The 16,314-nt window shown below is 32.6% G+C and overlaps 1 protein-coding gene across 1 annotated transcript; it reads right to left on the bottom strand.

The window, feature by feature from the left end:
• Positions 1-656: 656 nt before the first annotated feature.
• Positions 657-15,045, bottom strand: LOC128190716 (perlucin-like protein). The gene is made up of 5 exons (XM_052862860.1): positions 14,797-15,045; positions 13,766-13,849; positions 5,567-5,667; positions 5,363-5,462; positions 657-904 (listed from the first exon to the last, which is right to left on the bottom strand). Exons 1-5 carry the CDS (start codon positions 14,939-14,941, stop codon positions 672-674), a joined length of 663 nt encoding a protein of 220 aa, XP_052718820.1. The 5' UTR covers positions 14,942-15,045; the 3' UTR covers positions 657-671.
• Between the last annotated feature and the right edge of the window lie 1,269 nt (positions 15,046-16,314).

Below are 16,314 nucleotides of genomic sequence, written 5' to 3'. Positions count from 1 at the left end.
ATTTAAACAATAACAAGACTCAAGCTTTGTTTACTAAACAAATAACTTCAAACTCTGCTTGTTACTCAATATTTGACTTAAAAATTTTGAGGAAGCAATAACAATATCCATATCAACCATTCTAGATATTAAAAGTGGAAAAAATAAATTTTGAAAATTTTGAGCTCAAATCGTGTCCAAGTCCCTTTAACCTACTTAGCAATGTTGTGAGACTACAATTGTAAACAAAAATACATAATGGTTATTTGATTTCATTGTTTATTTCGAAAGAAAGTTCATTCCAATATGATTGTGACCCATCCTCTTTATTGTAAAGATCAACATTATAAAGAATATTCTATTATCAAATTCAATTATCCGAGTGCTGAACTAACATAAACACATACATGTACCAATGGATTTAGTTCATATAAATATGATTCATAAGATAAAAAATGTTCATACCCAAATAATCAAACCAGGATTTATGCATTTTTAGAATCCTACACCTATACATTTGTTTCATTTTGATCAGACACTCAGGAAATAAAAAAATAAGGCATTTGTCTCGCAACTGAATGGATACGCATCAATTCTTCATTTAGAAAGCATTTTTCACACAACTGAATTGATGACAGGAGATACTATAAAAATAAGGCATTTTTCTCACAACTGAATGGGTGCGCAACTTTTTAATAGAAAACATTTTTCTCACAAATGAATGGTTTGGTAAAGTTGCATACTGCATCATTCCAAGTTTTGGATAGTTTTCTTTTAAACTCCAGACAATCTTCTTCCTTTCCTCTATAATCATTATTTGGTTCACCAGTTTTCCAGCTTTCGAACGTTGTAAAGGGTTTTCCTGTCATTGACCAAATCCAGTTTCCCTCAACATCAGCATCTGTTCCACCAGTCCAAAAATGGACTATTGAAACAAATAATTGAGCAATTATCAATTTCTAAGAGAATCAAATAAACTCACGGGTAAGAAATGATTGATATCATAATTACAAAACAAATATGTTAACTTCACACTTCAATTTACAGATGTAATTAACATATACAATTATATAATTAAGATTTTGACACATTGAAAGTGCATATCCAAACAAGCTAAGCGGAGCATCCCCTGCGACAGTACATATTTTTGAACATGAGTTGTGTACAGACACAAAACTCTTTTGTTATAAACCTGGTTTGCGTTCTATGCGCACGTATGTACCTTTTATCAGAATACATGCGATTGGACGATTTTATTTGGAAACAGATTTTTTGGGGGTCATCTGAGTCACTCTGGTGACCTATTGCCATTGTTCTTCGTCCGTCGTCGTGCGTCTGTGCGATAATAATTCTACATTTTTAACTTCTTGAAAACTACAATGCCAATTATTACTTTTTTGGTGTTAAGCATCTCTATGGTAAGAGGAATCTAAATTATGAATTCATGGGTCTACCTCCCGCGGGAGGCCACAGGCGGGGCAAAATATGAAAACCGCCAAATTTTCAAAACTCTTCCTCTCTACTCCCACACATGTGAGGAAAAAACTGAATGTATGGTTATGATGTCCATGAAGCCTTCTACCAAAATTGTGAAATTCATGGACCCTGGGTCAGGGTTTCAGGCTGTAGGGTGGGGCCACTTTGGTCTTATAGTGAAAATGTATTAATTCATAAATATTTGAATAAAGCTGAGTGCATGGTTATAATGTCCACGGACTTCTTAACCTAAATTCATGATCCTTGGGACAGGGCTTTTAGGCCCTAGGGCGGAGCTAATTTAGCCATATAGTGAAAATGTATCAAATCTTAGAAAATCTTCTTCTTCTTTACTCCAACACACGTGGGGAAAACTGAATGCATGGTTATTATGTCTAGAACTCCTTTACCGAAATTTTGAAATGCATTGCCACATGGGTCAGGGGTTTAGGTCGTGAGGGAGGGCAATATGGCCTTATAGTGTTAAAGCATATGTTAAAAAATCTTCTCTACAGACACAGAGCACGGCATAAAAACTAACTGCATATTTAGAAAAAATATATCCTGTCATAATAACCTGCATGTAAGGCAAGGGTCATGGCTGGGGAGGGTGGAGGTAATGTTTTTGTCTTATAATTTTACTCTGCTCTGGAATTTCAATGAAAGAAATAAGTTAATTCATTTGTTAAGAAAAGAAAAAAATGAAGCTGTCCATCAAAGTTATCAATAAGATATTGTGAAAGCATTTGTAAAGAGTTCAAGAAAGAGGATTATAACAGTTAATGGAGTTATCTTCCCTTGCTTCATATTTAGTAATTAATCATTAAATATCATGTAATTATTTATAAGAAGTTCTATGATCAAAATAGTTATGCAAGTATTTTTACAAAACAAAATTTGAAAAAGAACAATATCACATTTTATTCAAATAATACATCCCTATATTAAAAGTATGCCAATTACTGGAAGATCTTTCATTTGATCTTTTTGTGTTATAACAAAATGCTCTGGTTTACATTTTTAGCATTCTAAAACATATGGAATCATTTACAATTATCTGATACAAAATAAAATAAAAGAATAAAATTTCAGTTTGGAGAGTGTTTAAGGAATTTTATCGGAATTTAAGGATGTAAGTAGCGTGCGTTTGATGTGAGATTTTAAAAGATTAGTGCGAATGTTTCCCGACTTGTTGCAATACTGCTGTTGTCATAGGCAAAATCCCATCATGAGCCCTGGACCGGTAAATGTCCAAGTAAAAATAAACTGGCGACTTCGAGAGAATAATGACGTATATCTCCGCTATTTTAAGACCCATCAACTTGAAATTCGACACGAGTGTATCTTGGACATTACTTTTCTGAAAAATACACGCCCATTGCAAATGTTTTAAAAAATAATTGATTAATTAGGCTTTTGAAGCGTGCTGGTAGTTTTTATGTGGGTCAGAGTTCGACCCCTTTCTTTATTTATGATTACATTGAAATTAATGTTAAGGTATTTCACTACACCGAGACTCGTACTTTTTTAGACACTACGTCACAAGATGGCGATTGAAATGTTTTGTTAAACTGTTTGTATCAATCGAATCAGATGTATATCGTCATAGCTCAGTGGTTAAAGTATCAGGCTTGTGAACCGCAGGTCATGAGTTCGAATCCGCCTGGGGATTTTGTTGATGTTTACTGAATGAAATTTTTGAAAATATCATTTTTTTTATCTAAAATTGCACATTTTTTTCGCTTATTTGACATATATACTTCTTATCCATCATGCTTTTTATCATAATCAAATAATTTTCTGTTGATTTGAGAAACTATTTCAAGTTGTAGCGAGGCACCTTAAAGCGGGCTTGGCCCCTGTGGTTAAAATCGTACTTGAGCAGACCTGCGCTCTATACTTCCGCATCCAAAATATAAAGAAAAAATGACAATATGTTCATGTTTATGCAAAATTGAAGGAATTGGGTCATTTAGGTGACGTCATAGATAAACAACGAATGAGTAATGATGACTAAATTCAAGATAAAAGTGACTGGCATCCTCTGTTCACTGATTAATGGAGATTTTATTTTTATACGAAACTATTTAAAAATTGGTTAAAGTTGGGGGCAGAAATTAACCCATATCGAATATAGTCCTTTATAATTTTTCTACTCCAGAATGAAACCTAATTAATTAAATGCATATATGAGACTCCTCGACAAGTTTGTGTATGGGTTATATGCTACTCAGGTCACCGTTAAGGCCAATTGGCCTCTTGTTTTTTAAATTCATGAAACTCGCAAGTTTAATTTGCTCAGACTCGTAATGTAAAAACAGTTAAAGGTATATGTGGCGTATTTTTATTGATAACAATAATAAGATTTGATTATTTGCTTCATTTCTTTATAAAAGATATGGCTTTATAAGTCAACCGCATTACAAAGTTAAAAGAAATAAAAAAAATATTTTTTTAAATTTTACCGGCACGGTAAAAAATACAAAAGATTTGAATACCCCACCTTTAAATGGTTCACGTGACATCCATCTCGGTCTATCAACAACAATGGCGACGACGAGAAAGATAGGTACATGTATACCATTAGGTTTGACAGATTTGGTAATGAAAGAAAAAAGAGACAAACTGACAAGGATAGGAAGAATGGGAAGATTGTCATCGGAGACCTTGTACATTGATGAAATAGGAATTAAATTAAAGCCGAGTTAAACTTAATTTTCCATCATGAAGTTGTAGGGGTTTTGCTAGCCAGTTTCGTGCTCCATGTGTTTTATAACCACAGGTGGATTTTCGTTTAGAGGAATGTTTGAATAAAGAATTAATAAACACTCTCAGTACATGCATCTCTCAGGGAGAGGGGGTGTTTCCTCGAGCTCAGTTCAGGGGTTCCTAGTTCAGGGGTTCCTACTGCAAGGCATGGCCAAAATGATCATATAGTGTTAATTATATAATGTATTAGCATACAATGTCTAAAAATACGTCTTGTAACACTGAATAGAAATTGACTGCAAATGAAGGACGACCAAAATGCCAAATTTCATGACACCTAAGGTAGGGGTTCTGTCTTGTGGAAGAATATTATGATTAAAATCTTTTTGTTCTGCTGAAGAAATGTAATGAAATAGATTAATACATATTTAGAAAAGCTAGTGAAGCTGTCTGTCAAAGTTTCGATATCATGACAACCAAAGCAGTTTTTGTAGTTTCGTTCAAATTCATGGCACCAGGATCAGGGGCTTGGGTTGGGTTCAAATGATTCTATAGTGAAAATACATTAATTGTTTAAAAATCTTCTTCTCTGTTCCAGGATATTAAGCAGATGAGCTAAGTACATAGTTATGATAAGAAAGAATGTCTCTTCCAAAATTGTGAATTTCATGGCCCCAGGGTCAGGGGTTCTGGTGTTAGGACAGGGGTCTAATGATTATACATGTATAAAGAAAATACATTAATTTATATCATCTTTGCTCCTAGATATTTAGTAGATGAACTAAGTAAAAAGTTATGACCAGAAAGAATGCCTCTTCCAAAATTTTGAATTTCATGGTCCCTGGGTGAGGGGCTCTTGTGTTAGGGTGGGGCTTTAATGATTATATAGAGAAATGCATTAACTATTTGAAAATCGTCTCCTTTGTTCGTGAATTTTAAGCATATGAACTAGAAGGAAGAATGCGTCTTTAAAAATTGTGAAGGTCATGGTAGCTGGGTCAGGGACCCTGGTGTTAGAAAGGGGCTCTAAATGAATGTAATGTTACATGATAAGGAAATGTAGGCAGATTAGATAAGTTAAATATAGGCTTTAGATTCATTTAGTGCAGCTACCTAGTTAGAAAATATTTTCATCTCATGATAATACTATAATTGAGGGAAAGCTGAATTAAAATTTAAACGACATTACAAAACGTACCATTGTCATCTGACGGCCTCAGTAGATTATTTCTTATAAACTCATTTTCCTCCGCCGTTTCGATTTCCACCAATTTGGAACCATATCGTATGCAGTGCATCTGAAATTATTGCTACATAGATTGCTTAGCTGGTAGTATACGTTTGCTATGATGTTGTATAATTAGCCAATAAAGTAGCTTTACAGCCATGCAAATTAACTCACAGCGGCATCTTCGTGCATCTTCTTTTCTTTCAATACCAAGTAGCAGGATGTTTCAAAACTAGTCCAACGTGGTGGACAAGAATGCTGTTTTGGGAACCGTGCTACAATAGTGGAATAAGATTTATGTTATTGATCGGTTGATATAAAATTTCATTAATTCTAAACATTTCATTGTAACTTATCGAAGTTTTTTACAACCAATTATATTTCATTATGGATTTGAATGCAGATTCCATTTATTCTAATTTTGAATCACTTAGATCATTAACCTATTGATATTAGTTTTTGTCTGCTGTCTCGCATCATTCACTGTCTATAGGTCAGAAACTTTTAATTAGTTTCAGTTTCTTTTCATAAACGTTTTAGCCTCTTATGTCCAAATTATGTATATCTTTACCTGTACGGGAATGGGAACCTTAATAATGAATTTCACAAATGCCACACCCCGTAAGTATTGGGATTAACACATTGAAAATATAATACAATTCTCAACAAGAGGCCAACATGCCTTGGACGGTCATCTGAGTGCCTCAGGCCTTTTGGAGTTTTAACTCTAATCCGAGATTCCTTTGATTGTTACCGCCACCTTTAATTGTTTGATGTTTAAAGTATGCCTGTAGCAGACAAACTGCTTACTTCTTTGATATTTCAGCTCATTGAATTGATGATTTACTTGAATTTTACCTGTCAGGTAATTATTGTAAAATAAATTTAAAACATACTCTCATTTACGACAGACCAGCCCCGAAATAGCAATCAAAGTACTGAAAGTACTGAAAAGCGCTAACCCAGCTTCTGTATGTACATGTATATAACAGATATATGTATATAACAGATATGTGTATATAACAATTTGTATTCGCACTATATTTCCTCATCACTGCGTGGCAGTCCTTGGAATGATGAACGTAAACACCATACATTAAAATCACAATAACCCGTACATTAAATTCACAACAGCCCGTGCAGTTATATGCACTAACTCCTGCAAATTGTTCCCTAACCAGTTTAAATTATGTAAACTTCTGCTCATAGGGTGCGGTTATTCCATGCAGCGGAAGTAGAAGTCTAACGATAACAAAGCGCTGAGCTATGCATAGCACTTTAAAAATGAGAATAAGGTGGTGGACACGCTTTGGCGGATCATTAGGAGTTTGGGTCAAAATATTCACTTTCTGTGAATAATGTTGAATGATAACGTAAAGAGTATATTTATTTATTTGAAACTTATTTATGGTATGCATAGCAATTGAGATTTTACATATGTTCAATAAATAAAATTGCTATCTATTTGCATACCTTAAACCAAAGTTGTAATCCTGGGGCCCGTTTCTCAAAAAGGCCTACGTCCAGGCGTAGGCTTAGTCCGGACTAAATCAGGAACTAGACCTCAAAACCAGACTAAGTTGCGTTTCACAAAAAGGCGTAAACTTAGTCGGGACTAAATTTGAGTTTAAATCTACGCCTGCTAATGGGTAGGCGTAAGTTCTTAGTCTGTGCAAAAAAATGGCGAGTGTTTTGTTTCTAAGGCAAAATATACAGATAATTTTATTTTTTGGTTTGTTTTATGTGTTATTTGTACATGTGCATATAACTTTAAGAAATACCTATTATTCGATAACTGTCTCTATTTCTAAAAAAAATAAGATTAAATCAATTTGATAAATAATGGGCTCACCTTATTAAACGTATGTAATATACATTACTACTCGTAATGAAATTTACCTAAAGTGTGAAGAATGGGTTTACCCCAATAAATGATATAAACACAATTATTCAAAAAATGCTTTATTTCTAAATTAAACATTTATTCCCCAAGAAGATAGATGTATATAAGTACGAATAGATTATTGATTTGTTTTTATCAATTCTCAGTAAGCATGAACTAGAATTTAATGTTTCTAATCAAATTTGAACCTGTGAAACGAAACTGATTTCAAAATTATGAATAGGAGCAACTCAAAACGTTTACATTTGTAATTTGTCCTTGTGTGTGGTTGTTTGTTCTTTACATATACATGTATTACTGAAAACTTTACAACACGTATGCATTATCATTTTCATTTTTTTTTTTTTTGCTCCTAGTATCTTTACAAAACCGTATGAAAGCTACATGTATTTTGGAATGTTTATGAACTCGCATTTAGATACAATCAATTTTTGTTTGTTAAAATATTACTTAAAAATATGTTTTAGAAGCGTGCAGAGTGTGCATCAATTTTAGATCTGTTGACAAGCGTTTGTCAAGGTTATCGATTATTATTAAATTTCACATGCACACCTTGAATTTTTGGAAATCAAATTTATTAATCTTATTAATTCTAGGATGAAGTGATCAATTGCGTTCATAATTAACATCGATCGTAATTCTTTTTATATTTTTCATTTTCCATTAAACTTGTAAAAACCTTTTATTTATAAAACTTTCTTAAAAAAGGAAGAAAGTAAAACTCACATGCACTTGTTAAAATCGCAAAGATGCAAAATGTCTTATCCGGGAGGGGATAGGGGAATTTTTAGATGCCTTTTCCATTAAACTTGTAAAAGCCTTTTATTTTTAAAACTTTCTTTAAATAGGAAGGGTGTTCTTAGATAAGTGCTTTTATATTTTTTTATTTTAATCAAGATACTGTATACAGGGTTATATTTCCGTCCTTCTACACTTACAAACAGTTTCACTCGGTCGTGACTTCGCCAAGTCACAGCTGTTACCTAAGTTACTTAATATTAGATATTGAAAATCAACATAAATTTGCCCGCTGACAACGAGGGTGAAATGATTGAAAATGAAACAGGGCGAATTATTCCCTGTTTATGGAAGGTGTATATTACTTTCACCCCCCCCCCCCCCCAAAAAAAAATCGATCGATGTAAACCCAAAACAGGAAAGGGAGTTGGGGAGACCCCGGCCTCAAATGTTGATAATTCCTGTCTTGTTAATTGTTGATATTAATATCTTTCAAAACTATTATCATTTGAATCGCAGAAAAACAAGAATCGTTTCCATGTCATTGTCTACATTCTTTCAATATTGGAACAGAAGATGGACAAGGTTCATGTAATATTATTTATACAGTAGATATTTTCGATGTCAGTTGGTTGCTGTTATACTCATGGTCATATTATTTTCTATAAATGATATAGTGAATTGATAAAAAAGAATCAAGCCTTATCCCAGCATCTGAAAATATGTAAAGATCTACAGTGTCTATGAAGCATACTTCTCATTCTGCAGACGTATTGGGGCATATCCACTGTACCTTGTCCATGTATTCTATAAATATTTGAAGTTTACACGAACATTGAAGTTAATTTCTATGTATTGTTTCGTTCAATCAATATGTAAGATTGTGCCTCAATATCATCTACAATGCATTTAATTGTCACATATTTGGTTTCTGAAACCTCTTGTACTACATGTACTATAAATTGGAAAACTGATCCACCACATATAACCATAGCCTCAAAGCAAAACAAAATACAATATGCGCATGCTTAGTACTCAGCGGAGATGTCTAAGTTTTTCGACATTTAAACCCTAACTTACGCCCTTTTCAGAAACGCAACTTAGACCCGACTAAATATTGGCGTAACTTTGTTAGTCGGACTAACTTCAGCCCAGATTTACGCCTTTTTGAGAAACGGGCCCCTGGATGACAACTTTGGTTTTAGATATGCAAAAAGTAATTCCATAGTATCTACCCGATGATTACATGTAACTCACTCTACACTTTCGGCCATGTAGTGAATTAATCAACCTGCGTTTTTTAAGCCCCTGCGTACACGTTTAAAAATTATTACATAATATTTAATATTAATACCACGACAGGTTGGTAATAAAACTTATGAATTAAGTTGTGAACCGTAAACAAATTGTAAGAACGTCTATATGAATAAATGATGTATGCATAAAACGAGGAAGTTGAATTCTGGGATTGGGTTTATTTGACAGTCTTTTATATGAAATATTTATTTGGGACAGTGATAAAATTTTGACCTAAAGATCAAATTTTAGAAAAAAAGACGATGCATTACACACCCACGCCCTGGTTTGAAATAAAACATTAAAAATGTAATTTCTTCAAGTCATCTGCTACAAAAGGAACAAGGGCACCGCAAAGCGGAGCATCCCCTCGCGAAATGAAAATATTGTGCGGGGAAATGCATTATTTAGAAATAAACATGTAATTGAAGAGACCAAATATTGAACTTGTTAAAAACCGTTTGAATTAAAATATTTCGTTTATTCCTATCCCCATGCACGCTCTGTATGTATCCATGCGGGATGGGTGCATTTAAGTGGTTGTACAATTGCTCCCATTACTAGGGAGAACACATCACAAACGTGTTAAATTTTAGTAATGTAGTTTAATAAATTATCTTTATCCAGTGACATACAATTATACATGTAGACAATTAGTGTAGGCAAATTTAAGTTTCGTATTGAAAAGGAAACGTAGCTAAGATCTTGCGATTTATAGTCTGCTCTATGAGAAAATTCGAGTTAACCTGTAATTTCAAAAAGAGTAACACACATATACATGTATTTATCTTCAGCGATTAACATGAAATGAATTCCCGATTAATCATGTTGACGATATTTGTCAAAGTCTCTTCTGAATTATGAACCAGTTCTTCTCTAAGTAATTCGTTAAATATAACTCGAAATTCGGCTCAGACGGCTGATTGTTTCGATTAAAATAGGGTGAACTTGATCTCCTGCTTGCTTCAGTTTTTCACTTTTGACATCCTTTCAACTCCCATTTTCTCAAAAATGTTTGCTTCTTACCTTTACAGGGCTTACATCCAACAAAATATCAAGTTGTTGATTTGAAATGTTTACCTTCACGAACCGGAAGTCGTACATAAAATTTCTTAGTTGTAATTTTAACGATATCTTAAAAAATATTTAAAGGAATTCCTTGAAAATAAATAAGGTTTGTCCTTTAAACATGCTTATAAAGTGTACGAAGTTTGATACACATGCATGCGAGGGTTTTCTTTAAATTTTGCCATAAATGCTGAAATGGACACACATACATATATACATACATACATAGATACACCCACACGCACAGCAGCGATGCTATATCCCGCTCGCAACAAGTTACGCGAGGGGATAATAAAGGTTGACCCGTGCGTGCACGGGATGACATTGCATATGATATCTGACAATTATTAAATAGATACATCGACACACCCTATTGTTGACATTTACAGAACAAAGCTATAAGGCTACAATAATGTTATTAATTTCACGACACTCTATTAAGTAGAATAATCAAACTGTGTCTCGGGACAGGCCTTCACCACAGTTAGAATGCCTCCCATATATCCGTAATGTAGTAGAAAATTGTAGAATCGGTGTGAAACGATTTTTGGAGAAAATTAATGAAATTGCATTGAAAATAAGAGTCAAATTATTTAAAACATACCATTTTGAGGCTGTTTATACCTTTCATCTAAAAGTTTAATTCATATTTTTGAAGAATTCAACACTTTTCAGGGACGTAGCATCGGGGGGGGGGGGGGGGGCACTCTTTTGCGGAGCAAAGATTTTCCTTAAATTTTACATACAACAAATTTAATTAACATGATGTTGCGTGTCTCGGGACAGGCCTTCACCACAGTTACATATATCCGTAATGTAGTAGAAAATTGTAGAATCGCTCCGAAACGATTTTTGGAGAAAATTAATGAAATTGCATTGAAAATAAGAGTCAAATTATTTAAAACATACCATTTTGAGGCTGTTTATACCCTTCATCTAAAAATTTAATTCATATTTTTGAAGAATTCAACACTTTTCAGGGACGTAGCTTCGGGGGGGGGGGGGGGGCACTCTTTTGCGGAGCAAAGATTTTCCTTAAATTTTACATACAACAAATTTAATTAACATGGTGTTGCCCCCCCCCCCCCCCCCACTTTTATGGGACCATGTGAAAAATTGAATTGAGAATAAGGATATAATCAGTGAAATTGAAGTTGTCAAGATTTTTTGGGGATGAGTCTGTCCCCTTTCAAAAACGATGCTACGTGCCTGCTTTTCACCAACGCTTCTTACTCGCTTCAAATTTACACACCAGCAAATTTCAAATGTAAATTTACACGCATTTGTATTATCGTTTCTGAGTTTATCCATTAAAATGTGATATTATGGAAACATAAACTAAAGAGCCTATCGTGATTTAGCGTGAATGTGATGTGCATGCACAAGATTGTAAATACAAAAAATCCAGACGATATTCGGACCTTTTTGAGGAATTTTCGCTGATAATTAATTAGCGAAGTTTGATTGAAAAAAAAAACCCAAAAACAAATCGGTAATCTTCAAGTACCAATAATGTTTAAAGGGGGGGGGGGCAAGAGTCGGGAGAATTTTGGATTATATATAACCTAACTCAAGGTGCCCAAAATTGTAAACGTTTGTTAAAAAGAGACCTGCAGGTCACTTAATGGTCGACCTATGATATATATATATATATATATATATATATATATATATATATATATATATATATATATATATATATATATATACATATATATAATGCATTGTTTCTTTTTAATGGCCTCCTTGAAATAGTTATAGAGTTATTGCCCCTACTGTATAAAATGCATGTTAGTGCTACTTTTCTCATACTGTTAGGAATAGAGACTTGAAACTTTGACCAATGTTTTTAGTTGACTTCAAGAATCTTTCATTCTATTCATACCAAAAGGATCCGGTGTATCCTGTAAGCAGTTATTGCCCCTGAAATTTTTGTTTTTTAAATTTTATTTAAAACATGTACAACATTTGAACCATACATTGTAAAGACATTGGCCACTTGAAAATGGAAAGTTGATCTTGGCCAATTAAAATGACATAAAGGTCAAACATCAAGGTCAATTTAAATAAGAAACCATACTAAATCTTATCATAATATTTTTTCATTAAGTAATGCAAAGAACGACTTTCATGAATTTTATCGAAACAAATTTTTTTTAAACATTAAAATAATAAGGTTGAAATATTTAATTGTTTAAGAACAATTACTGCACTAGTTCTGTATTTTTGTCGGGACAGGTGTTTGTTATCAGATAAATGAAAACAATTTTTGCTTTATGTAATTGGCAATTAAAAGTTTTGGCACAAAAGGAGCCTTTGTCTGATAACTCACAGAACTTACAAAGCAATTGCCCTTTGTAAAGAAAATGCTTGTTATCGCTACTTATCTGAAACGATAAGCGACAAAGACTTGGAACTTCTCCCAAAGTCTAAAGTCTAAAGATGGTTCTTCAATTTATAACAAAAGGATCGGAGGCCATCATTTAGGAGTAATTGCCCCTGGAGGTACTTAAATTATAAAAAAAACAACACTTGTTTAAATTAATCGTAAGACGACTTAGTACCACATGGGATGTAAGCATTTACCTTTGCCCATCAAAATAACATAAAGGTCAAAGATCATGGTTATTTAGAAATATGTGTATTAATGAGATTTTATATCTCTTTTGTTTACAATGGTATAAAAAACTTTTCAATGAATGTCATAGGACTTATGACATTTCAAAACATAACCCTTTCCTGAAATATTTATTGAGTTATTGCCCATTTTGTACGAAATGGTTGTTATCGATATTCCTTTTAAACTGTTAGAGATTGATACTTAAATCATTTACCAATGTCTTTAGTTCACTGAAAGGGAAGTATTTATATTTCAATAAAAACACTTCGAACTTTTTTACTATTCTTCTTAGAGACGTTGGACCACTTGGGATGTGTGTCCACCTTGGCGTAATAACATAACAAAGGTCAAAGGTCAATTTTTTCCCGAAAATCAACGTAATAATGAGGTTTCATCTTTTTCGTTTACGATTATATAAAAAAAAGTTTTCATTGGATATCATAGAACTTCTTATGACATTTCAAAATATAGCCCTTCAACAAGTTCTTTTTTGAGCTGGTTCATTTCATCTTGATTTTGAAGGACTGTCTTAGCCAAGTCGGTCTCTTTATTATTGAAAAAAATAAATTGCAATTTCTTTTAAAATAAGATATAAAATCATAGGGGCAGTAACTTTATACACAGCAATTTATGCTTTTGTTCGTAGTTCCATATTTCTGATGAATATTTGAATAATTTGAATTTAATGATTAAAACATGTTACTATTTAACTAAACGAATTTGTAAAAGTTTTAAATTTTTAACATACCCTTGATGGCAACAAGTTCTCTTTTGAGCTGGTATATTTCATCTTGATTTCGAAGGACTGTCTTAGCCAAGTCGGTCTCTTTATCTTTGAAAAAGATTAATTGCAATTTCTTTTAAAATAAGATATATAATCACAGGGGCAGTAACTTTATACACATACTAGTAGTAATTTATGCTTTTGTTCCAAGTTCCTTATTTCTGATGAATATTCTAATAATTGGAATTCCCTCATTAATAACTATTTAACTAAACGAAGAACTGCGAACGCTAAAGCCCGTTTCCCGCCTACATTTTACATCCAAATATTTCGGATTCTGCCAGATATTCAAAAACTAAGTTTTCTACTAAAATGTATAATCAAATCCTAATCAATTTATATCAAAATAAAATTTGTTATCAAATTATTTATTTTTAAACAAAAGTTTTGCTAACGCGGGGTCTTAAAATTTTTTTCATTGAAATCGGTCTCTATGAGTGAGGGAAATATAATTAATGGGCCAATATCTGCATAAAAACTTAATAATAACATATTTACGATATATATTCAAGTAAAATTTCATTTTATTTAATATCTATTAATTATTTTTCGAAAATTTACAAAGCAAAATTCTTTTTTGGAATGTGTTTTGGTCTGTAGACGTATGCCCCCCCCTTCCCCCGTTAAACAACAAACCCTTTGATAAAAATATGCTAAATAAAAATAAATAAAACCCCTGAAAAGGAATTTTTGTGTCACGGGGTGGGGGGGGGATGTTTTTAAAAATATTTCTGTTTTCCGTTATTTTCTATTATAAAATGAGCTATTTTAACCAAAAATACAAATTTATCTCTGTTTGTTTGACAAAAACATTTATATTGATATTATCATATTATATTTAATGAAAATATACATAAATGTTAACATTATTAGTTAACATTATTATAAAAAAAATAACTTTAATTAGACAACTTTAAAAAAATGACTTTTAGTTAGGCGGCTAGACAATGCTATCGTTCGCAGTCCTTTGTAAAAGTTTTCATTTTTTAACATACCCTTGATGGCAATAAGTTCTCTTCTGAGCTGGTTTTGAATTCGAAGGACTTCGTCATCATCTGCAATCTCTCTAGAGTATAACTGTTGAGAAACTGCTAAACCAAGAGCGGCCAAGAGAGTTACACCAATATAACGGTTCCTCATCTTATTGATTATAATTAGACTGTATATATATGGTAAACGTGAAACTTGTTAAGTTTCAATTCAGTTTACAATACACAAGAGAAAGGTAGTTATAAGCAAATAGGAACTAAGTTTAGATTCAAGTGAACATTTCCTGTTTGCGGAAGGAAATCTGTTCTTTTCGTTTTTCCCATTTTGTTAATCCCGAATAAAATAACTTGTATTTTGTACAAGGCCTATGGACTTTAATTATGTATATATTATTTCATAACTTTTATACCGTGGAAGTTCATTTCATTTACTCCTCGAAGGCTGAACGAATTTGGAAACTTGTTAAATTGAATTGTTACAATTTTCCTCAAATAATTTTTTTCATGCAGATTTGGAATCGTTGTTAGAATGATTTACTTTAAAAAAAAATACAATTCAATACTTTTTATTTTACTGATTTCTTTCCCAAGTCAATAGTCTTGAACAAAGTGTATAGTATAATGTAGTAAACGATTGAGAAACGTGGGAGTAATATTGTTTATAGTATCCTATTGTTATATTACAAGTTTTCGAGTTTTATCTCACCTGTATGTCTCGTATTTTTTTATCATGCATGTTGAAGAATAATATTTTCGTAGAAGGCAAGTTGAACTAAGGGGTGTACTCGGAGGTACATGTCATTGTTAGTTATATATACATGGTTTTTAATTAAAGAATTACAAATATATACATATATATATATATCAATGCATTAATCACAGTTTTACCATTTAGTGCAATATACCTACCTTAGTTTTTAAAGGGGCATGGTCACGATTTTGGTCAAGAATTATTTTTCCGATTTTAATATTTACATTGCTTCAGTAAGGTATTTTAATAGGTAACCATAATTTGAGTGTCATTTTTTTTTACAAGTTATTATTATAAGAAAGTTAGAAGTTTTGAAATCATTTGCAATGTAAACAAAACTTTTATTTGCATTTTGAATGTTAAAGCGAAAATTCCAGTTTTAGATCTAAAATATGGAGCTCAAAAATCCAGACATGTAAACTTGTAAATCCGAATATGCGATCGTGTTGGTGTGTGAGCCTGATTATGAATGTGTAGTTCTGATCGTGTAACCTATAATACTCGGGCATAAACACGTGTAAAATTTGACTCGGTTCCTTCGCATGATGCACATTTTGCAGCTTTATTGTTTTCATTAGTTAATTAAACCTTCAACTTTGCACACTTTCAATCGGTAGTTTCTGCATTTGTATCTTCAGGCTCGGCAATAGCACATCTTACATGATACAAATTGACAAATGTAAAGTCTACAAGTTTGTCGATGAGCCATTTTGACCTGACCTTATATGACAACTGCCTTGCTGCGGTAAAAGGCATGCCGTAATCGTCGGAAT

Source organism: Crassostrea angulata, chromosome 6 (assembly GCF_025612915.1).
Source record: "Crassostrea angulata isolate pt1a10 chromosome 6, ASM2561291v2, whole genome shotgun sequence".
NCBI classification, from domain to species: domain Eukaryota; kingdom Metazoa; phylum Mollusca; class Bivalvia; order Ostreida; family Ostreidae; genus Magallana; species Magallana angulata.
Note: the sequence above shows the minus strand (reverse complement) of the source record. Positions and strands in the feature narration are given on the sequence as shown.

Bases quoted from the DNA above. Each gene is read 5' to 3' on its own strand.
- LOC128190716 (XM_052862860.1), bottom strand. From the start codon at position 14,941: ATGAGGAACCGTTATATTGGTGTAACTCTCTTGGCCGCTCTTGGTTTA. The intron at 5,668-13,765 runs GTATGTTAAAAA...CCACTATTGTAG, and splicing joins AGAACTTGTTGCCATCAAGG to CACGGTTCCCAAAACAGCAT. The intron at 905-5,362 runs GTACGTTTTGTA...TTGTTTCAATAG, and splicing joins GAGGCCGTCAGATGACAATG to TCCATTTTTGGACTGGTGGA.